The following is a 22,603-nucleotide window of genomic DNA, read 5'->3' as shown; positions in this document are numbered from 1 at the left end:
TCTGAGAAAGGAAGGATGGCTTTTGGATGCAAAGATTGCCTTTTTATTAATGATTGATTCACTGCAGAAGAATGAAATCTGCAAAACCAGTTATTGAAAAGCTGAAATGAGCTATCTTTGCCAAAAAAGAAAATCCTTGATTGATTGCACACACAGCTGGAGTTCTAGAATCAGAATCCTTGAATAGATTTCAAACAAACTAGTATTTACAGACATGAAATTTAACACTCAAAACCAACACTTAAGAATCAAAGAATCTGTCCTCTACTCTACTTCCTAATCTCTCTCTCTCTCTGCCACCAAACTACATATCTTTCTTCTTCAATGGCTTGCTTAATCACTGGTTGAGGGAACTCCTGCACCATCCTCTCCTCCAGACGGCACAGAGCTCGCAGCAGCAGAAGTATCTGGTCTAATCTCTTCTAGGTGCTGAAGGACTTGTTGAACCTCAGGCCTTGCTGATGGCGAAGGATCAACACAATGCAAAGCTAGTTTCAATGTGTTAAGCAATTCATCACCAATTGTAGAAGCATCCTTCATCAGTTCCAAATCAAAAACTTCATTAGTCCACTCCTCCTTCACAATAGAAGCAACCCACTGAGGCAAATCCACACCATTCATGGCTTCTCCTGGAGATTTCCCAGTAAGAAGTTCTAATATGATCACTCCAAGGCTGTATACGTCTGTTTTTGTGTTTGCTTTCTTAAGCTTTGAAAGCTCAGGTGCTCGGTAGCCTAATGCACCTGCAGTTGCAATTACATTAGTATTTGCAGCAGCTGTCATTAATCTAGATAACCCATAATCTGCAATTCTTGCATTTGCATTCTCATCAAGAAGAACATTGCTTGATGTAAGATTCCCATGGATTATGTTCTCATGATTGTGAAGATAGAACAAGCCTCTTGTCATACCCTGAGCTATCCTCATTCTTGTTGGCCAATCAATAGGCGTATCAGGTCCTCTAGCTGCAACAACATAGAACATGTCACTTGCTGATAATGGATTCAAGTTGTAGAAAACAAGAAAAAGATTGCATTTTACCATGGAGGAAAGTTGCAAGACTTCCTTTAGGCATGTAGTCAAAAACAAGAAGCTTCTCTCCTTTAGGTCCCATGTAATAAGCTCTCAATGCTAAGAGATTTGGGTGTCTGATTTTTCCAAGAGCATTGACCTCGTTTTCGAATTCTCTCTGGCTTTTGGTGATCTTTTCTCTTAATCTTTTCACTGCAACTTGATTTCCATCCTCTAATGTGGCCTTATAGACAGTTCCATAGGTGCTTTTCCCCATAATTTCTGCAGTTGCACACAAGAGATCGTCTGCTGTAAACGCTAAGGGCCCATCAAAATGAACTAGTTTCCCTCCAGCTTCTCCTCCGGCTTCAACTTCACCAGCTACTGGCGGAGCTCCCTTTCCAACTCCTGCTGCTGCTGCAGCTCTCGCTGTGGCTTGACCATCTTTGGCTTTTGAAGCTGCCCTTTTCCTTATCAAGCAAAAGAGCAGAATGCAGCAAAGTATGATTAGGACAAGGAGAAGAGCTCCAGCAGCAATGAGAATTATGTCTTTGGTACTCAGTTTCCGATGATGTTTCTTGGGCGTCTCCGGTGGTGGAGCGACACTCTGGGAAGGTGCTTGAGAAGGACATGGAGCTGCACCACTAAATCCACATAGTTGAATGTTACCCACAAAAGAGCTTGAATTGAATTTTTTAGATAGAGGAGTGGGAACAGGACCAGAGAGGTTATTGTAAGAAACATTGAAGGAAACAAGGTTTTGCAGGTTGGCTAGAGAATCTGGGATTTCTCCACTGAGCTTATTCTGTGATAAATCAAGTTGTATGATTTTGGAAATGTTTCCTAATGTTGCAGGAATATTACCAATAAATCGGTTTCTTTTCAAGTTCAAAACAGAAAGGTTATGCAATCCGCCAACAGCTTCAGGGATTTGATTATCAAGGTTGTTGTTCTCAAGATTTAAAAGAACAAGTGAGGATAGATTAGAGAGACTAATGGGCAAGCTTCCATTAATGGCATTGTTAGAAATATCTAATGTTCTTAGCCTAGAGAGCCCACCAATTTCAACTGGAATGGCTCCACTGATTTGGTTATGAGCAAGTGAAATCTCTTGGAGCTCACTTAACTTTCCCAGAGAAGCAGGAATGGTTCCAGAGAGGTTATTGTATTGGAGGTCTAGGAAAATGAGAGAGAAAGAGCGAGTGAGGTTCAGTGGAATGGAACCTGACAATGAATTATAGCTCAGATTGAGTCTAAAAATCTTGGAAGAATTTGCAAGGCTCTCTGGAATAGTCCCAGTGAGAGAGTTGTTACTAAGGTCTAGAGTTTGAAGCAAAGGACAAGAACCTAAAGAAGAAGGGATTGAACCCGAAAGCCTGTTGTTGAATAATTGAACCCCTCTAAGACTTGGGATGAGTCCCAGTGTCTTAGGGATTGAGCCGCCGATGAGATTATCATGGAGGCTGAGCTTTCGAAGTGCTTGAAGTTGGCCAATTTTATCAGTAATTCTGCCTCCTAATCCTTTCCAAGGAAGCTGGATTACAATAACTTGGCCTTGAGCACACTTGATTCCAATCCAACCACCAGAACAAGCTCCATAACCACTATCATTCCAGCTCTTCAAGAACCCTTTTGTGTCAACTAGCTCAGCTTTAAAAGCTTGCAATGCTTGAAAATCAGCTTGGGTGACAACTACACCATCCCAATCTTGGCTTGCAACAGGTTGAATGAGAAAAATGAGCAGCTGAAGGAACAAGAAAAAAACCTGGGTATGTTGTAAAAATGGTAGTTTGAATTCCAACTGAATCTTCCATTTCTCCTTCTTCTTATTGGAAATACAACGCCGATCAGCAAAACTCCGAAAAGGGTATCTGCAGAAATTGTTGAAACGTTTGTTTAGATTCTCCATAACTCTCAAGAAATAGAAATATACTCCAGAAAACAATAAGATGATTTTGCTTTCCTGCGCTCTCTCTCTCCCCCTCTCTCTCCCTCTCTTGTTTGAACTCTAGCAACAATGAAACAGAAGCTAAAACATTTTGTAATGTGAATTAGAGGTGGGGTTTCTGTTAGAGACCACGTGAGCATCCCCTCCGAGAGAGAGAGAGAGAGAGAGAGAGAGGGAGAGGGAATCTTTGTAATTGGAGACAATTTGTCAGTGGAAGGCATATGAGTTGCTGCAGAGAGGTGGGAGAGAGAGGCTCTGCTCCTCATAACGGCTAGTTTTTTTAATTTTTTTTTCTTAATCTTTGTATAAATTTCTCTCTTCTCAATGAACATTATTTTGACCAGTTTTTCATTCATGGGTTATCTCATCATCTGGCCTTTTAATGCTTCAACAGTGCCTCTAACGGCTATCTTCTTTAAAGATCCAACATAGAATAAACATAAAGCAAACAACGTAAGCTCACTGGAGAAACATGAAAAGACCATAACACCCCTACTATTATTGATTATATAAAGGTGCGATGTGATAATACAGACAAGGAGATGACCTTTTCTGAGAAGGTAATTTAGTGTTTTATACGATGATAACAATAGCATGACATGTCTTTGTCGGTTCAAATAGACGAACACAGAATCCCTGACGGGTAATGGGCTTAATTATTTCCAAAAAAACACTTAATTATTTATAATTTTTTAAAAATTCATAATATCTGACATTTAAAATTTATATTGCCAAACTCAATAAAAATTTTTTTTTTATTAATGTGATGTGATAAAAATAATATCATTTGCATATAAAAGAAAAGATTATTTAAATAAGAGAAAATTACTTCTTAGTCCCTGAGATTTAACGTAATTAATACTTCTATCCCTCTATTTTGGCGACCCAACACTTAAGTCTCTCACTTTCTCTTCCGTCCAAATTCGTAGTCCTTCCGTCCATTTAAACCGTTTGGTCAAAGAGTCAAAAGTGAGAGGTGATAATTTTTTCCAGAAATACCCTTCACTTAATGTGAAATTCCTTTTTTTTTTTCTCTTTCATGTTTTCTCCAGTTGCAGAAGAAGAAGTTGCAGAAAGGGTAGGAAGAAAAAGAATAAAGAAGAAGAAGAAAAAGAAGAAGTTGCAAAAAGGATAGGAAGAAGAAGAAGAAGAAGAAGAAGGTGCAGAAAGGGGGGTAGAAAGAAGAAGAAGAAGAAGAAGGAGAAGAAGAATAGGCATTTGGGTTTGGGTTTAGTGAGGGTTAATTTTGTCAATTCACGTGTTCCAAACGGCTATTTTGGACGGAAGGACTACGAATTTGGACAGAAAATAAAGTGAGGGATTTAAGTGTTGGATCGCCAAAATAGAGGAACAGAAGTATTAATTACGTTAAATCTCAAGGACTAAAAAGTAATTTTCCTTTTAAATAATTTTATGTTAATGTTGCTGTAAGAGATATACACAATATGGAGTATTTTACATATAATTCTGCTATTGCTAATTTTGTATATCTAACTAAATGTTTATTTACATAAAGTGCTAATATTGTTTTAAATTAAATATTTACTATGACAATTATGAAATATTTTTATTATTTTAATATTTTTTAATTTGCCCTACACGAATTTAATATGAGAATTCAGCTTATCTTTATGTTGAGAAAACAGACCGAAATTAATTATATTTCAAAAGCTAGTTGGAGAACAGTGTTCACTATAGCTCAATGTTGAAGTAGTAACAAATTCTAATATTATATTTGAGAAAACGTATTGATGCTGTGACATTTGCCCAACATCGAAGATTTATTGTATATAACGGTGAGTTAAAATTATTAAAGAATTTAGATTAATTATTTTTATTAAACAGAAAATAAATAAAAATTTATTTAAATCAGTTTAGATTAAATCGTTATAATTGATATTAAAACTAACTGAGATAAAATCTAAAAATTATAATGAATTACGATATTTGAGAGTTCAGTATAAATTTAGCAATTCTATTCGATTCAATATTATAAATTTGATCTTAATTTAGTAATTATATCTAATTTAGTAGAGTAAACGAGTCAAAAATTATTATTATTTTAAATTAAATAAAAAATAAATTTAAAAATTATTTAGATTAGTTTACGTATAACTATTATAATTTTAAATTTTTTATATATTTTTATAACATTTAAAAACTTTAAGAGCGCATTAAATGATGGAAATGAGATTTGAAGCTGAAATTTCAGGATCAAGATTTATGTCTCTTGATCAAATAAGGTGCCTAGCGATTCACCCATATTTGTAAAAAAAAAAAAAAGTAACTGCATGGGAGTGTGGTAGATACACACAAGAGAGGGTGATCAGCTTTTGCATGTAATGATGAAGTGAAGATAGGAATTGGAAAGAAGATTTGGCCTTTAGTTGAAAGGGAAGTCTCTGAGTTCTGTGACAATAAAGAATAGTCATCATCATCTTAGGCTTATCTGATGTGGCAATGTAAGAGGTGGTCCCACCTTCTACATTTGGACCTTCATTTATATATTCTTTTGTTATACAAGTTTGACAAAAATCAATCTTCTGTCTTGGATTGGGTTTTTTTTTTAATTTCCAAGATAAAAAATTGTATTTTAAGAAGGGATTAAGAATTAACCCTCAAAGTCTCATCAAATTATACTGGGTATTATCATTTCCATATTTGTTATTTTCATGTATAATATGTTAATTTTACATGTGAAATATTTCTTTTTTATGTAAATCCAATTATGGTTTAGTATCAAATTAGAATTAGATTAAAATTTATTAGGTAGTTTATAATATTTCTTTTTGAATTTTATTTTTTAACAATTTAGTCTATTTAATTTTGATAATTTGAAATAATTTAGTTTTTATAATTTTAATATTTATAATAATTTAATCTTTTTAATTTAAGTTAATTCTACCAATTTATGGTTGATTAACAGTAATTTTAATAGAAAAAATATTTTATTAATAAAATAAAAATATAAAGACTAAATTATTTATTCTTATAAGCGTAGAAACTAAGCTGCGCATTTTCGTAAACATCAATAACTATGTTATAAATTATTCAAATTTATTTTAAATTACACGAAATATAATTAGTTTTAATATTTTATGTTAACAAATTTAAATTGTCTAATTTTATATTCTTAAAATTTGAAATAAATGAATTAGTTCGATTTAAACTCAGACTAATCAGTTGATCCACATGAATCGAATTTCGGCATATTAATCTATTTTTCTGAAAAAAAAAAATCTGATTGCATATATTTATGGCAGAAAAAAAGATAACGTTCATATTTCCCAAGTACTATTTTGGACCATTGTTTGAAAGTTGAAAGGTCCTTAACAAAACACCAAAATAACTTTCACTCCTTTTGCTTTGCTTGATACCAACATATTGAATCCCAACAATTCATTAATTAATTATTTTTATTAATTTTAATTTTTAAATATCTTCAGTCACAGTTCTTTTAGTTATTCTTTTAATAAAGAAAATGATAATTTTATTATTGAAGATCAGGATATTAATTTAAAATTTTAATGATACGAACTCATTAGTAATTTTTAATATTTTTTAAAAATAAATTATTAATTAATTAATTTTTAAATACTATAAAGGTTAAATAGTTAATTCTCTTTCTTTATTTATTAGTTTTAGCTTTTTTAGAAAATAGAAATATTTCATTAATGCCTTAAAAACATCAAAGATGAATATAAGTAAAAACAGGTCTATGGCCCAAACCATATCACATTTTTAAATATATGACCCAATTACCCAAACCCATGAACAAGAGGACCTCAACCTAGTGCTCAGCAAGCACCCTGCAAACCACTGTAAAAGTGTTTTATCTCAAAAAAAACCTCAGCTGAAAACAAAGAAAAAGGGGAAGTACAAAAATGCCTATCAGTTTTTAATTTATTTTTTATGATTTAATTTATATTAAAGTAGTATTTGATATTATACCATTAATAAATATTAATAATTTTTTAATATTATTAAAAATATTGATATAAAAATTATATTTTAAAATATTAATTTATTATAAATTAAATTATAAATTTTAAAATAAATATAAGTGAAACTATAATTTTTTATATATTTTTATATTAATAATTATATTTTTTTTATCACGTCAATATTTTTATACGCGGTTTATATTATTTATTAAAGATACGATACTGTAATATATCATTTTAATAGAAATTAAATTATATATTTTAAGGTAAGTGAAATTATATATATATATATATTTTAACTTTTCAAGGAAAAAAGAAAAGTTAGAAGGCACTTTAAATCAAAAGCTCAGCTAACACCAAACTAGCCAAGAGGAATATCAAAGCCTCGCAAAACCAAAGATCCAAGGCTAGGCAGAGAGAATGGCCAGGTTGAAAGCAAACCATTAGGGGCAATGATAGCAGCGGTTCCAACATGTGAAGCCTTGAGGATCAATCTTTTAGTTCGAGCACGAATTTAAATTTTTTAAAATAAATTTAAATAAATTTTTAATAAATTGATTTTTATTCAAATTTAAATTTATATAAAATTTTATAAATTAAGTTTTATTTTTTAAATTAATTCAGCTCAATTTAATTATATTCATATCACAAATTGAGTATATGATTTCAAAAGGTCATCATAAAAGCAAAACCACAATCATACAAGCTCACAGTAAAAATAAATACCACCAACAAATTGAAACTCAAATTTACCCTTCAACAATCACCATGTATTAGAAATTAAAAGAAATCAAAATTAAATTAAAACTGTTCAAAAGTAAATTAAATAAAATTAAAATTGAATTAAATTAATTGAAATTAGATTAAAACAGAATTAACAAGTTTGAAAAGGTTTAACCTATGAATTTGATCAAAATCAAACCAAATTAAAACTAAAATTAAATCAAAACCAAATGTAACCCTTAAAAGCCGTTTTTAATGCCTCAAAACCTTAAAATAGATTGCTAATTCAGGTCCGAAAAGCAGACTGAAACCGGCTCTGTCGGTGGAGGGAGGTCCGAGGTCTTCACGAGTCCACCGACACACAGAGCACACAAGTATTTTTTTTTCAAAAGCGATGAATATAAAAATATAAAATCTAGTTAAAGAGGGCAATGAAGTTCATCAACACCGTTCATTTGACACCACAACTTCCGCAACTCCCATCATCATCACCGTCAACTTCCACTATAATACTCCGCGAGACATGCAAACGCATCCCCTTTCCATCCTCCAAATTAGTTCTTTCAGCGAACACTGCACCTAGATTATCTCCATCGCGTTAGAATCGCCTTCAACGAGAGACGATATTCCGTTGATCTTCCCTACACGCGCCACCAGAAATGGCCGCTCCAGCAATCCCGATCTCAAGTCCCCAGTCGCAATCTCAATCCCAACCTCCAATCGCCACCCCCGCCTTCCGCGCCTTCATCTCTCGCCTTTCCTCCTCGATCCGCCATGGCTTATCTCAGCGCCGCCCTTGGTATGAGCTCATTGACCGGAGCTCCATGGCTAGACCCGATTCGCTCTCAGAAGCCGCATCACGGATCCGGAAAAATCTCTCTTATTTTAAAGTCAATTATATTTCCTTCATCGCAGTTGTACTCGCTTTCTCCCTCTTGTCTCATCCTTTCTCTCTCCTTGTCCTTCTTTGCCTCCTTGGCGGTTGGATCTTTCTCTACCTCTTTCGACCGTCGGATCAGCCTGTCGTCATTCTTGGTCGAACCTTCTCAGATCGTGAAACCCTAGGTGTCTTGGTGGTGTTGACGATTGTGGTGGTGTTTTTGACCAGCGTTGGATCCCTCCTGATATCTGCTTTGATGGTTGGATTGGCTATCGTGTGTGCTCACGGTGCATTTAGGGTCCCTGAGGATCTGTTTCTGGATGATCAAGAGCCTGCAAACGCTGGATTCCTTTCCTTCCTCGGTGGTGCCGCTTCTTCAGCTGCCGCCGCCGCAGCTCCTGCCGTTGCCTCCCGCGTGTGATGCCGATCCCTCGACTGTACGGCATCCCACTTTTGATTAGTGTTTTTTAGTATATTTCTTGTAAGGGGTGAAGATTCAAATTTTTTTCTCTGATCTAAAAGCAAATGGTTTACAGTTTTGTAGATTATTCTAAGATTTGGTGCGATCTTAGATCTTATTAATTGATCATGATTATCTCGGAATTGATTTTCAACTGTATGCTAAAATGTTTGATTGATCTGGATATTGCATTATTTGAGTTCAGTTTATTTGCATTTTATCTTTGTTTTTAGGTCTTAACAAGACCATTTTATGTTGAATAAGATGTTGCTATGTTAGTGCAAGAGACCATGAGAGGACAGTGTTCTAGTTTTAGAATTTGGATCATAAATTGGGTAATCTGGTTTTTAGTTTGTGTGTGTGTTTCTATTGTGTCTATTGAACTGTGGTGAAAAATATTAACTTGTCCCAACTGTGTTTTGCTCAAATGTTGCACCTTTGCTGGGTTTCTATGGATTTGAAACGTATGCTTGATGATATTGAAATATATTCACGTAATTGCAATAGTTATTTGAATAAGCTGTACATGACTCCGCCTGGATCTACTGTGTGTTGAAATATTGCTTGACAAGTCCAGTGGAAATTAGAGAGATAATTTGATAAATTTTGGAGGTAGATGCCAGCTTTAATACTTTGATTATGGGACAGCTTGTTTCGGGTCATCATGTTAATGCATTCAAATTGGTGTTTTTGTTCCATGGTAATTAGAAAGTTGTGTCGGTTGATCTAGAGTATTTTAAATTTAAGCAGCATGTTTCTTAGAAATGTAATTGAGAAAAGTTTTACATATTTATATTCTCTCTTTTACTAGGTAATACGTGCACTTGTATAACTTGAACAGGACGTTAACATTCTATTTCTATTGCATTAGAAATAGTATGATTTGGGTATGCATAGTCAACTGCCAATGGACATTAACTTGCTTGGAAGAAACACTTCCTCTGGTATAATTTTAACTGTGGCACAATCATGGTAGCTGGTAGTCTGGTGGATGCCCCATCTTTTGGTATGGAATATGACTTTACAGTTAAATGTGGCTACAAGAGATTATATGCTTGAGGGACTTATTTTCTTCAATTTGACTGCAATGACTGGACCACGTATCTGCTGCTTGTTTAGCAGGTTTTCATCTGTGGTTGATGTAAGTCTACGTAACAAGTTCATAGATCTTATGAGTGGAATGGATCGAATGGGTTAGGTTGATAGGAATAGACGGGTTGATTTTAAGATTTGAGCTCGAGAAAGATTTGAACTCGAGACCTTGCGGCTCTAAAAATGACTTTAAAACTAATGTGGTAGCCTTACCACTACCCATTGATATAAAAGCAGTTCAATATGAAAAACTGTCTGGTAAAGAAATTTGCCCACTGTTGTTCGTTAAACATCGATGATGGAGAAACTGCTATGAATGGTTTTATCAACTTTTCCCATAATGTTGTATTTACTAAAATAGACACCTTATAGATAAGTTAGACCGAGTTCAAACAAGGACATCACGCAGAAGTCATACCTCGGTATTCTTTGCAATCTATCGACTTGCACCTTCTGCACCATAACAAAGATGTAAGCATCCATCACCAAATAAGTAGTAATTAGGTTGATTCTCTAATTTATGTCATGCATTTCATTTTCATGACCAACATTGAAAATTGATAATTTTTTAATATACAGATTGAGATTTATTTTGATTCAATTAATAGGTGTTACCCCGTAGTACAAATTGGTCTGTATTTTGTGAATTAGGCTATTTTGCATTTGGTTCTGTCGCTCATTTAGGTTTCTCTTATATATTCGTCCTAAATTAATTATAATTTCTTATACTGATCCTTTTGTATCCCCTCTCTCTTTATCTCTCTTTTATTTGGAAGAAAGAAGGTAAGGGATAAAGTGATAAAGCTAACAGAAAAGATAAGGCTAACAAATGAACTTGTGAATGATAAAAAAAACTAAAGGATTGAAGTTGTAATAATTATAATATGTAAGAAGTAAATAATAATTTATTCGAAAATACTAATTGTAAAATCTCTAAAAGCTTTATGAAAAAAAAAAACTATATATATGAAAATTTTAAAATTTTTCACTATTTTAAAAGTTAATAAAATTATTTTAAATTATAAATTTTATTGCAATTATATTTAAATTTAAAATTTAAATTAAGAAAAATGTGTTTTGTTAGATTATTTTATTATATTCATATGTCATGTAGATAAATTGTATTGATATAAAAAATTTAAAATTTTTAACTATTCTATAATTTAATCTAAAATTTTAAAAATTTATATAATTCAATTGAAAATCTCTAAATTTATTTTTTTATTATTTAATTTTTAAAATTCCATTATTATACATCACTGTCACCGGTTTGGTACAAGAAATTATAATGAAATTTCTTTCTATTTTTTTAATTTTAATTCTCTTAATTCTTTTTATTTCTTTTTATTTTTTAATTTTAGTTTTTTTAATTTTTTAAATCTTAATAATATTTATTTTTAATATAATTTCTATATTTATATCTTCAAACTGACTTATACAGTTAAGTAATAACATAAAATTAATAGTACGATTATAAATAATAAAATTATAATTTATATTTTTTATTATATTGATATAGTTTCTTATATCGAATATAGTGAAATTTATCGTAATTGATATTTAAAAAATAAGAAATTAATAAATATAAAATAGCTTGTAATTTTTATTGAAATTAATAATAAATAGAAAAAAGCTAAAATTGTGGTCTTTACACCAGACCTGCTGAAAATATTTAGCAATAAGTTAAATTCTATTAATTTTTAAAATATTAAATTGAATTATAAAACAGCTATAAATTTTAGATTTTTTTATTAATAGTATTTATTTACGTGACATATGAGTATCATAAAAATCTATTATTTTCCAACAAACATGAATTAAAGATCTTAAATCTTGAAAATCTCATGTTACCTTAAAAGACTGTCATTCAAATATTGAATATTGATTTTTAAGAAAGAAAAATTTACATATTTATCAATTAAATAAACTATTTTTAAATTACGTTTTTAAGCTAACTATGGAACTACAACTATAAGAAAAATTATTGAAAATGTTTTGTAATATCTCTCCCATGTATATTTAGCTATTAAATTCAGATTTTTGTCATATATCATATCTATTTTCATGATAAAAATAAATAACTTGAAACTTTACTCATTTTCTCTGTTTTGAAAATACGTGAAAAATAACTATACTATCTTAATTACCTAGATTCTAGTCATTACTTCCTTAATTCCCTACTCAAAACATTTATGTATGGAGCACGCTTTTCCTTAATTCCAAATCATCAGATGCTTTCTGTATCAAGGTTCTTTTCATAAAATTTCTTCCAAATTATAGTTGCACTTGCAATTAAATTTTTTATATTTAATCAATTTCTTGCATATTAATGATTTTGCCAAATAAAGAATTTTAGGCAAAGAGATGAGATTTGTAAAGCATTTTGATTCACATACAAAGAGTAAAAATATATGTTTTGTTTCCTTCACGCTTTGCTTTTCTTTCATATCTGATTCATTTATTCTTAGCTACCCTTTTTTATTATATTATAAATTTGTCTTTTTTTTTTTACCCTTATTCTTCTTCTTACCACTTCCACAAGCTATGCACATTCATTTATCTCAAAAAGTTTATCAAACTGCATCTAGCTTTTCGGAGCAGGCTTTTAGATAAGGATAAATCGGCCTAATATCTCACGTTTCTTTTCAAAAAGCTCCTAATGGAACCTATTCCCTCCCATCCCTTGCTCATTTGATATTCCTTTTCAATTCTTTTTTTTTTGTTAAATCTATATTATTTATTAACTACAAATTTGTTTAAAAATTTCTCAAAAGAAACTAATTAAAAATATAATTAAATATAATTATTATATATATATAATATTTTTTTAATAGCAAGTGAAAATTTAAATTTACGAAGTTATAGTATCAAGTTAGATTGGCCACAAAAATTTTATTTGAATCATTATATTAATGATTATGATATATATATTTATATTATATATGAAGATTACAATGAATAAATTTTTAAATTTATTAAATTTTTTTGTGAAACATATAGATAATCTAGTTTTGCGCAAATGTCAAAAGATTTTGATGCTAAAGTAAATCATTTGCTAGTCTTTGTTTGCTTCACTTTTTGACATTTCTCTTCCCTACAAGAATCTCAGCTTCTTCTTTCTTTCTTTCTTTTTTATTTTGAACTTTGGTTTTTAATTTAAGGATTGTGAGTAAGGTTGTTGAATCCAAGACCCCACTTAAGATTTTCCTAGGTACCAAACAAACTTCGAGAGTTTGGTACTAGAATCTCATCTTTATTTCCCTTAATCAATCATCAACAAATCTTTAAATATCAAGAGTTTCCCTTCATTAATTCCTTAAAAGAGAGAAGCACTACACATAGCTCATCTTAATTAGCTTTGCTTCAATGGCTTCCTGTTGCTATCCTGATATATTTTCTTGGATTCAGAAACTTCCTCCACTTTCTCAATGGAAAGAAAATTCCATGTCCACTTGCTTATGTTCTTCTTCATCTCAACCATCTCTCAATCTTTCTGTGATCAAGGACCTTCTCTCTCCTACTGTTTCCTTCTCCATAGTTGCAGACTTCAATCTCCCCATCTCTCTTTGGACTTCAAAACCCATTAAGACCAATCCCAGATCCTCCAACTTGCTAGATGATGAGACAATTTCTTGCCTTTTAGTCAACCTTATTGAAGCTGTTCTTAGTTATTGTTCAAACAAGTGTAGATCTTCCATCAAAGTACCCAAGTTGTTGGATTCTGTTCCCAACTTTAAGCACATCTTTAATCTTGTGTCCTTCACTCTTTCATTTCTCATTTGCATCTATGAAGCTCCTGCTAATCTGAGGTCCATATGTCTTGCTAATCTCAAGAGTCAACTTACTAATCCTCAGCTAAGAGAAGCATCAGAATTGCTTATGAAAACTATAGGATCTAATCTAGAAGAGCAATGGATGCGTTCAATAAATCTTGCTATTACCAATTGGATTCAAGAGCGTCAAGCTAATAATACAACTTTCAATACTCCTTCACCACTGTTTTCTTACTCACTTTCAACATTTGAGCTTTGGAAAGTTCATTTGTATTGTCCTATTATCTCCATGGATGTTGAGAGTTCAAATAATTCTTCACCTGATGAAAGACTGCTTTTTTCACTTAAACACCATCAACTTGAAGGGGTGATCCAGTTCAATTACAGAGTCATCATTCAAGAGAAATGGGTTGATGTGCTTGTGGCCATAGATAATTTAAGGTATGAACTTCTCATTAATCAAACTGTTTTCTCCAAAATTTTAACATGGTACTATAGCCTGGACCTCGCATAAATATATAATTCATGCTCCAGATGTCCAGCTCTGAGCATGAGGAAGTAGAGAAATTATTGGATGAAACCGATGTTCCACGTCAACTTACGGCAAACTAGTTATATATTGACAGCCAGCACATTTAGTGTATTATAATAGTAGGAACTACGTGAAATCCCTACATTTACAATATGGGTTCATATAAATTAGGTCTACTTAAGAACCGCTCCCTATAACTAATTTGTTATATATTAACATGGCACTTCGATTTCAGCTAATAATTTGCGGAGAGAGTCGGTTAAGTATCCTATATCGACTAGGTTGTTTTATAACAATTTGGGCAATCTTCTAGTTTTTAGAAATTAAGTTAGACTTGTCTGAATTCTTGATAATTATACATGAAGTTATTACAATATCTCGAGCTTCCATTGATGAAATTGATCATATAGGTGTGACATAGTCCGGCTGGTGAATGCAACTCTCATAAAAGAACGAGGAGTCGGAACTGAAGAGAAGCATTTTCCTTCAAGAATATCACTACATCTAACTCCAATTCTCCAAACCAACATGATAAGTGTTTCGGTCAGCAAATCATCAGACAACCCAACAAGAGAGATTGAACTAGAAAAGAGCCTGGAAACTTCATTTGATCCTCCTAGTTCTTTGTTGGGGCTAAAGCTATCAGTTGGAGAGACAGTATCTACAAGCTTGAAACCATGGAAATTTGAGGAATCAGTTCATGGGTATAGTGCAATATTGAATTGGTTTCTTCATGATACTATGGATGGAAGGGAGGTGTCCTCTTCAAAACCTTCAAAGTTGGCTTTGATAAACCCTAGAGCTTGGTTTAAAGATAGATATTCAAGTGCTCATAGACCTTTCAACAGGCAAGGAGGAGTTGTGTTTGCAAAGGATGAGTATGGAAATGGGATAAGGTGGAAAGTTGACAAAAGTGCTATAGGGGAAACAATGGAGTGGGAGATTAAAGGGTGGATTTGGTTAACTTATTGGCCTAATAAATATAGAACATTTCATAGTGAAACTAGGAGGTTGGAATTTAGAGAAAATCTTCATCTTCCTATAGCTTAATTAGGTATTTGATTTAAGTTTCCCACATTATCATTATTAAAGATAATTACAACTTGATGTTCTCCAATTTCTATTCTAGAATAAGGATTGCCATTTTATGATTGCTAATGAATGCTTTATTAAATATTGAAATTCAATTATTATGTTTAAATAATTTATTTTAAAGTTCCACCTATTCAAATGAAATTATAGTTCTTTTGATGAGGATGTTGCTTTAACATTTTGAAGCTTTTGAAAAAAAGAAAATCAAAGAATCACTTCTAATTTATCTCACATAGAATTTATTAGTATAACATGCATTTAATTCAATTTAATTTTGTGCAATTCGCTATATATATATATATATATATAATTCTCTATTCTCTTTTTCTTTTATTATATTCTCCTCAAGTAATTATTTTGATACTCACGTTAAAATTTATACAAAATTTTTAAGTTTTCTTATGAAACTATCTCTTTTAACTCCTTAAAGATACATAATACAATTATTATGACGATTAATTATAGTCAATTTTATTCGAATTTCATCATAATTAATAACCGTTGAGTCTCATATCCGCTTGAGCTAAGTCAGATTCCATAAAAGCAGATCAGGTATTGAGTTCGAAACGCCCTTAAACAGGCCTGCTCAGCGGTTTCGATCTGAGCTCCGACACGCATACCAGGCCGGTCGTCCACGAGTCCAAGCCCGGTAAGAAGAAAGCCGATCTGGTGATAGGACATGAGGAGAAATGAGCAGGCACCGTTCCTTCGTAGCACTATTTGCATACGTTATGAGAAAAATTAAATGGCCGCCTGACATAGATAAGATGACTGACAATACTATACGTACGGACCTATCCGACAGAGACGAGTGTCACAGAGAGGCCATAAAACGTCACTAACAAACCAAAAGAAAAGAATAAAAGGGGAAAAAGGGACCATTTTCTTAATTTTTTGAAGCTCTCACACACGTATCGTAAACGATATTCTCTAGATATCAGATCATCAATAATCAATATCAAATGGTTATACTAAGTAAATTATCTCTCATTAGAAATCTCCTTAATCATTGCCATGGGTAACTGATACGATGCAGTTCTAATATATAGAATAAAAGGGAAATTTAGTGTCTCACATACAGGATGCAAGTGAGTGTGGAACGTTTTCTTTTTTTGCCGGTAACAATTACATGGGGAGTTTCTTATAACAGCTAGAGAAGTTGTCATAGAGCTTCTGGGAAGGTCAGAAATACAAGTTGTAATAGCTATATACGCCTGTAATCAGATAATGAAATGTACGCACATAATCAATTGAACGAAAGAATTGTGAGTTCCAGCGAGAATTTCTTCTCCCAATCCCTGTTTATCTATTTCTTCCATCTTTGAAAATTTTTGTTTGCATCAATAACCGCTACATTGCGAGCCAATCTGCCGTTCAGTTTCTCATATCTTGGGTTATAAGATGTTAATTTCTACGGCTTCCCTTCACTTTCAAATCTTAACGTATATATTCACGAAAACCTGACACAATAACTCTCTCGCAGCTCTTCATTTTTCACTATTTTGACAAGTAGAAAATACTAACCCAAAGCGATGGCTATAGGGATGAATTGCCACAGAATTAATGGCGGGAATGAAAATCATAAAACGAATTTAAGGTACAATTTTTATTAAATAAAAGAGAAAAATGCATCAATTTATTGTCACAAATGGCCCAAATGCGCGTTTCAAGGAAAATTAAGGTTTTTAAGAAAACAAATCTGCCTCAAGAAGGAACAGATATCTATAGCTTCACTAGTATATGAGTAATAATAATAATAACTAATGCAAAATATTAAAACATCTCAAACCATAATGCTTAACCAGTTATTCTTCCGGATATGCAAGTCAATGAAACTGACCAGAAAAGCCAAGTGTCGCCATTCACCACAAATGTACGTCTTCTATTGCACAATCAGAAGGCAGAGGTTGGAAAGATCAAAAGAACTAAGGAAGACAATCTGAATTACTTCAGTACTTTCCAAGAATACTGTCAACATCCAGAGAAAGGACAGGAAGCTCAATTGTCGATACCATGAAATGATGGCAAGACAGCAATTAGAGGGTCACCATAACCAACAGCATCTGTTATCATATTAAAGGATAAAAAATTATCAGTTCATAAACTTTCTCACTATTTATATTTACATTGCGCTAGTATTAATGCATTGCTCTTTTGGAAATTCATACCCTTGTCAACTTAACAGTGAATGCAACATAATGTAACATCAAGTCTGTTGGATTAAGGCCATCTTTCTCTCAGCTATCATAAGGAGCTAAAACTAGCTCTTAGGCTTAGCATCTTAGAATCTAAAAATTTTGAGAAACAACTTGTGCTACATCATACCAAAAGGTATATGGTACATGGAAAGTCCATGTAAGTACTAAATTTCCATCTCAATACTTCCCTTAGAAAAGTTAATTCACTGGACTGCTTGAGTTTAAACTCTAACATATCAATACCTTGTACGAGCAAAATGCACAACACAGCATATAGAGAAAATGTCAAGCAAAAGACTTGGATCCAGAAAATTAAACCATTATCTATTTAGACTTTCATCCACAATTAATTAGAATATCATAAGCCAAGGCTCAGCATCAATAAGAAATACACTGAACCCTTTAAGCCCTAATAAATACACCAATTTATCATGGGGAGATTTACAATTTAGTCCCTAGATATTGCCATTATTAACAAGTCAATCCCTGCATTTTTAGAAATCTATTAAAATATCCTTATGTTTTCTTTCCGTCAACGAAATAGTCATTCCGTCCTCTTTTTCGTTAAAATTAGATAAAGGAGAAGAGAGAAAATTTTTAAAATCCAATTTTACCCTCAAATAAAATCTTTTATTTAGTACTTGGATATTGTTATTATTAACAAGTTAGTCCTTACATTTTCAAAAATCTATTAAAACGTTTTTTATCTTTTTCCATATCTATTAAAACGTCCTTATCATTTTTTTCGTCAATAAAATAGTCCCTATCTTTTCTCATATCTATTAAAACGTCCTTATCATTTCTTTCCATCAACGAAATAGTCCTTCCTCATCGTTTTTTTCCGTCAACGAAATCGTCTCTCCCTATATTTTTAGAAATCTATTAAAACGTCCTTATCGTTTCTGTTTGTCAACAAAATAGTCCCTATCTTTTCTCACATCTATTAAAACGTCCTTATCGTTTCTGTTTGTGAACAAAATAGTCCCTATCTTTTCTCACATCTATTAAAATATCCTTATCGTTTCTTTTTGTCAATGAAATAGTTCCTATCTTTTCTTTTTTCCTCCTCCTCTGAAGAAGAAGAAGAAGAAGAAGAAGAAGAAGAAGAAGAATATTGAAGAAGAAGAAGAAAAGGAGAAGCAGAAGCAGAAGCAGAAGGAGAAGCAGAAGAAGGAGGAGGAAGAATTGATGAAGAAGAAAAGGAAGGAGGAAGAGGAGGAGGAGGAAAATAATTGGGGGTAATTTAGTCTTTTACTATATTTTTAACGGCAAAAATAGACGGAAGGACTATTTTGTTGATGGAGAGAAAAGATAAGGACATTTTAATAGGTTTCTAAAAATACAGGGATTGACTTGTTAATAATGGCAATACTCAGGGACTAAATTGTAAATCTCCCTTTATCATTTCGCATTTCAAAGAGTGGGGAGACATTTAAATTAAAATATCATAAAATTTTGCTTATCTGCACTTATGTGGATCCTTCACACTCTTTTTTAGTTTTGAGCTTTTAAGTACTTGCATAACTTACCACATCATTTAGTGTCAGCCCTTCACTCATTCTTACCAAGAACAAATTGTATAAAGTATTCTTTTTAGGGCAAACATATTTATTTGATCTATAGTCCCTTTACTATTTACTGTGGTATATGTCTATGTCCAGAGGCCCTAAGTCAACCTTGAAAGTTGAAACAAATTAGATGAAACTATCACAAGAATCAAGTTTTGGTTTACCGAATTCAGTTAGGATATGCAAATACATCCTTTTGTTAAGTGTCAAAGTAAATTTCATTATTCACATTATTCATATTAAAATGTAGAAAACCATATGCATAGAATAAGATGATAGACATCATACCACCATCATCGAAGAGGAGCTTTAAGACTTCTCCAGCCACATCTGACTGCACAATCCCACCAAATACTACGTTAAGGCACATCTATCACTGAAGCAGAGCCAGGAGTAAAGACATGAAAACTAAAGGCTACCTTCACAGGAAGTTCAGTACCAAATTGATCCAAATAGCCTATCACTTGTCCTTCTTCAATCATATCACCCTGTAAATTGAATTTGTAAGTTTTCAGAATTTAGAAACAAGCCAATTAAAAATCATGATCATAGTCTTATGTTATGCCATCAATTTCTACACGGCATTATATTGAACATTTGAATTTAAGGTCTGTTCTGCATATAGAAAATCTGGAAAGAAAGGATTATTAGAATATCCTGGCAAACTGCAATGAGCGATATAACTTGAATTTTATCCTCATCAATTTATAACTCATAATTTTGTGCTAGAAAATAAAAGTACATAATTAGCTGCAGAAACAAGCAACTGAAATTAATGGAAAATTTTAAAACAATCTACTATTACCTGATTTTTCAAGAAAAAAAGGTGGTTGTTATTTGAGGTGATCAACAAATTTCAAAACTGAAAAATTCAAATACATTGAAAATAAGCATGCCACTGCATTACCTCTTTAAAGGTGGGAGGTTGCCTTTTTTCCTTTACTGTTCTGTTTCTTTGGAATGAGCCAACCTATAAAAGAGGTGATGCGACTGTTCTATTATGCATTTACCTACGAATAATACCATGAAAACAGCTCCCACTCTCTATAATGTAAGCATATCACCTACCGTTGGAGAAGCAACAAGAACATATCCAGTGGTACCAGAAGCTTCTAAGGCAGCTAATTTGGATGACTTCCCAAAGGAGATATTTTTAAATGGAGTAGCTTTCTCAGTAGATGTTTTTGGTGGTGATGGTGATGGGGCAACAGAAGCTGATACATTCATTGGCTTAGTTGGGATTGGTGGCGGTTCTGTAGGTGAAATACTGGACATGGGCACTATTGTAGCCCCAACATTGCGGCGCAAATGCATTTCAAAATCCCCAACCTTTCACAAAGCAATAGATAATCAGTAAACAAAAAAATATGCGTTCATAAGGCCAAATATCTGTAATGATAATACAAGGATCACCAATGAAATCAAGTTAAGCTTTTGCCCATACTACTTGTTATTTCAAGTTGGTTCTAGCATTTGCTTTCAACAAATAGGCATTTTAATAATATCAGCAAACAAAAAGTTGCTTTGCAAGAAAAGCAAGATGATGGCATGACAAATATTATAAATTTACCTTCAGTTTCACTTCAGCAACTTCTGTCTCATCACAGACCTCTAGTACCAATGCCTGATGATATGGAAACAGTTAGCAAGGTATATATGTTTGAAATCAAAGGTAAGCAAGCACTATTAATCAAAATGAATGACGGTAATCAATTTCAAACAAGTAAAATAAAGTGTTGAAATGAAGCAACCTTGAGAGGGGAAACTTATAAGCATAATAAACAAGGCAAACCATCAGATGGTAAAATAAAGGATATTTTCTGACTCTGTCTTACATGTATTAAAGTTAAATTGAAAATTGAGCACATATTTTTAATAACATCCACCACATGCTTCCTTGTCAAAAAATCCAGAGGAACAACCCGCCTCCCACCCTGCACCCTCTTTTTTGCAAGTAAATTGAAGATGAGCAAGAAGCCAAATACTGTTCCATGCACTTCATCGGTTCATCCCCCAGACCCAGGTGCACTATGTCTCTAAAGAAGCCCTTATATTTAGCTGCTCTAATTTGATATTTAATTATAAAAATGATAGTGACAAATGAACAAAATGTCCAAATTTTGAACACTAATTTGTTTGCTAGGGCATAATTTTCCTAATAGGGTATAGTTATTGTTAAATAGCAGGAAGCCTCGCCTCATGATTACAGGAATTTACTAGTTGAGGAAATAATATGTAATGTTTTGCGAGTTTAGTCATCAGACTCAGTCCAAAGTAACCTTAAGAATCTGAACGAACAGTTTTCAAAAGATAAGCACACATTTGGAAAACTACAAATGGCAATTCCTGATCCAATGTCGAATTTCAAAATCATGCTCAAGCAAAAGAATAGATCTTTATGATCATTTTAGGATGAAGGTGTCTGGAGCAACTAAAAAGATTTTACTAACTTGCATAGATGATGCTACTGATAAAACCAGTAACCGCTAAAATTTTCCAGTTGAAAAACATAAAATATGCTACTAATAGATTCCATAAAAGTATCAAGCAGACCATAAAACCGTAAAAAGACGAGCACTCACTTCAAATCCATTAGGAAACGTTGCACTTCGCAGAGAACTCTTCTCCAACGAGCCATTTACACCACCAGCTGAGGAAGAAACTAATCATCATTTCCATCCGCACAACAATGTAGCTCAATAACCTCAAATCTAGGCTCAGTAGCCACGAGCATCATCAAAACGAACTAAACAAATTAGCTAACTTACCATAAGATTTGGCCGTTGCAGTAGAAGCAGCTTCAGGCGCCTTTACACACGAGAGGAGCGATACATTACGCTTCACCGAAGAGGAAATAAAGTTCTGGCAAACCGTCAAACGCTGGCCGTACAATTTACCTGGAGCATAAGCAGAAGGAATCCAAATTCACAAAACATAACAGATCTCAGCCAAAATTGAACAGAGAGAGAGAGAGAGAAATAAGAGCAGTACACTGAAAAGATTGGAGAGCAACAGAGGATTCCATGGGAGAGGAGGAAGAGATAATCGAGAGAAATAGAGGAATTTTTATGCGAAGGAGAGAGGAGAGGAACTTATAGAGTATGGGCTACAATGGAGAATTGAGGGAAAGTAGTTGAGGTTAGTTTAGCTACACGTTTCGGAGAGGGAGAGGAGTGTCTTTGTAATGTCCGCCACTCTCCTCAGTCTGTCCGCCCACAGGGCCAGGGCCCTGCCCTTATTCCTATTTTGGATGTCCGTTGATACTTGGAGAGTGTTGGAATTAGCTTATTAATATAAGTTTCAATAACATACCTCAAATACTTGAAAAGTGTAATTATAACTTCTTGTCAATACATAATAGTATGAATTATACAAATTGCCG

At 32.8% G+C, this 22,603-nt stretch overlaps 4 protein-coding genes across 5 annotated transcripts; 2 read left to right on the top strand and 2 right to left on the bottom strand.

The window, feature by feature from the left end:
* Nucleotides 1-110: 110 nt before the first annotated feature.
* LOC110624468 (probable leucine-rich repeat receptor-like protein kinase IMK3) lies at nt 111-3,295 on the bottom strand. 2 transcript variants are annotated; one of them, XM_043960571.1, is made up of 3 exons: nt 2,975-3,295; nt 1,042-2,882; nt 111-965 (listed from the first exon to the last, which is right to left on the bottom strand). In XM_043960571.1, exons 1-3 carry the CDS (start codon nt 3,289-3,291, stop codon nt 334-336), a joined length of 2,790 nt encoding a protein of 929 aa, XP_043816506.1. In that variant the 5' UTR covers nt 3,292-3,295; the 3' UTR covers nt 111-333. The 2 variants fall into 2 exon arrangements, with proteins under 2 accessions (XP_043816506.1, XP_021625327.1); XM_021769635.2 differs by having other exon boundaries at nt 1,042-3,291.
* A 4,851-nt stretch (nt 3,296-8,146) lies between these two features.
* Nucleotides 8,147-9,120, top strand: LOC110623963 (PRA1 family protein B3). Its single transcript, XM_021769003.2, has one exon. The coding sequence runs from the start codon at nt 8,286-8,288 to the stop codon at nt 8,925-8,927; it is 642 nt and encodes a 213-aa protein (XP_021624695.1). The 5' UTR covers nt 8,147-8,285; the 3' UTR covers nt 8,928-9,120.
* Nucleotides 9,121-13,184: 4,064 nt separating this feature from the next.
* LOC110624617 lies at nt 13,185-15,577 on the top strand. Its single transcript, XM_021769826.2, has 2 exons — nt 13,185-14,272; nt 14,774-15,577. The coding sequence occupies exons 1-2, from the start codon at nt 13,425-13,427 to the stop codon at nt 15,411-15,413; spliced, it is 1,488 nt and encodes a 495-aa protein (XP_021625518.1). The 5' UTR covers nt 13,185-13,424; the 3' UTR covers nt 15,414-15,577.
* A 1,460-nt stretch (nt 15,578-17,037) lies between these two features.
* Nucleotides 17,038-22,473, bottom strand: LOC110624081 (biotin carboxyl carrier protein of acetyl-CoA carboxylase). Its single transcript, XM_021769156.2, has 9 exons — nt 22,213-22,473; nt 21,990-22,118; nt 21,804-21,871; nt 20,792-20,845; nt 20,290-20,550; nt 20,129-20,191; nt 19,641-19,709; nt 19,510-19,555; nt 17,038-17,518 (listed from the first exon to the last, which is right to left on the bottom strand). Exons 1-9 carry the CDS (start codon nt 22,244-22,246, stop codon nt 17,454-17,456), a joined length of 789 nt encoding a protein of 262 aa, XP_021624848.1. The 5' UTR covers nt 22,247-22,473; the 3' UTR covers nt 17,038-17,453.
* Between the last annotated feature and the right edge of the window lie 130 nt (nt 22,474-22,603).

This window comes from Manihot esculenta, chromosome 10 (genome assembly GCF_001659605.2).
Source record: "Manihot esculenta cultivar AM560-2 chromosome 10, M.esculenta_v8, whole genome shotgun sequence".
NCBI lineage: Eukaryota > Viridiplantae > Streptophyta > Magnoliopsida > Malpighiales > Euphorbiaceae > Manihot > Manihot esculenta.
The sequence above is the reverse complement of the archived record's forward strand: the minus strand, read 5'-3'. Positions and strand labels throughout refer to the sequence as shown.

Bases quoted from the DNA above. Each gene is read 5' to 3' on its own strand.
- LOC110624468 (XM_043960571.1), bottom strand. From the start codon at position 3,291: ATGTTCATTGAGAAGAGAGAAATTTATACAAAGATTAAGAAAAAAAAA. The intron at 2,883-2,974 runs GAAAGCAAAATC...CAATTTCTGCAG, and splicing joins GGGGGAGAGAGAGAGCGCAG to ATACCCTTTTCGGAGTTTTG. The intron at 966-1,041 runs GTAAAATGCAAT...ATGTTGTTGCAG, and splicing joins TCTTGCAACTTTCCTCCATG to CTAGAGGACCTGATACGCCT.
- LOC110623963 (XM_021769003.2), top strand. From the start codon at position 8,286: ATGGCCGCTCCAGCAATCCCGATCTCAAGTCCCCAGTCGCAATCTCAA.
- LOC110624617 (XM_021769826.2), top strand. From the start codon at position 13,425: ATGGCTTCCTGTTGCTATCCTGATATATTTTCTTGGATTCAGAAACTT. The intron at 14,273-14,773 runs GTATGAACTTCT...TTGATCATATAG, and splicing joins GTGGCCATAGATAATTTAAG to GTGTGACATAGTCCGGCTGG.
- LOC110624081 (XM_021769156.2), bottom strand. From the start codon at position 22,246: ATGGAATCCTCTGTTGCTCTCCAATCTTTTCAGT. The intron at 21,872-21,989 runs GTAAGTTAGCTA...TTTCTTCCTCAG, and splicing joins TGCAACGGCCAAATCTTATG to CTGGTGGTGTAAATGGCTCG. The intron at 19,710-20,128 runs GTAATGCAGTGG...TTCAATTTACAG, and splicing joins AACCTCCCACCTTTAAAGAG to GGTGATATGATTGAAGAAGG.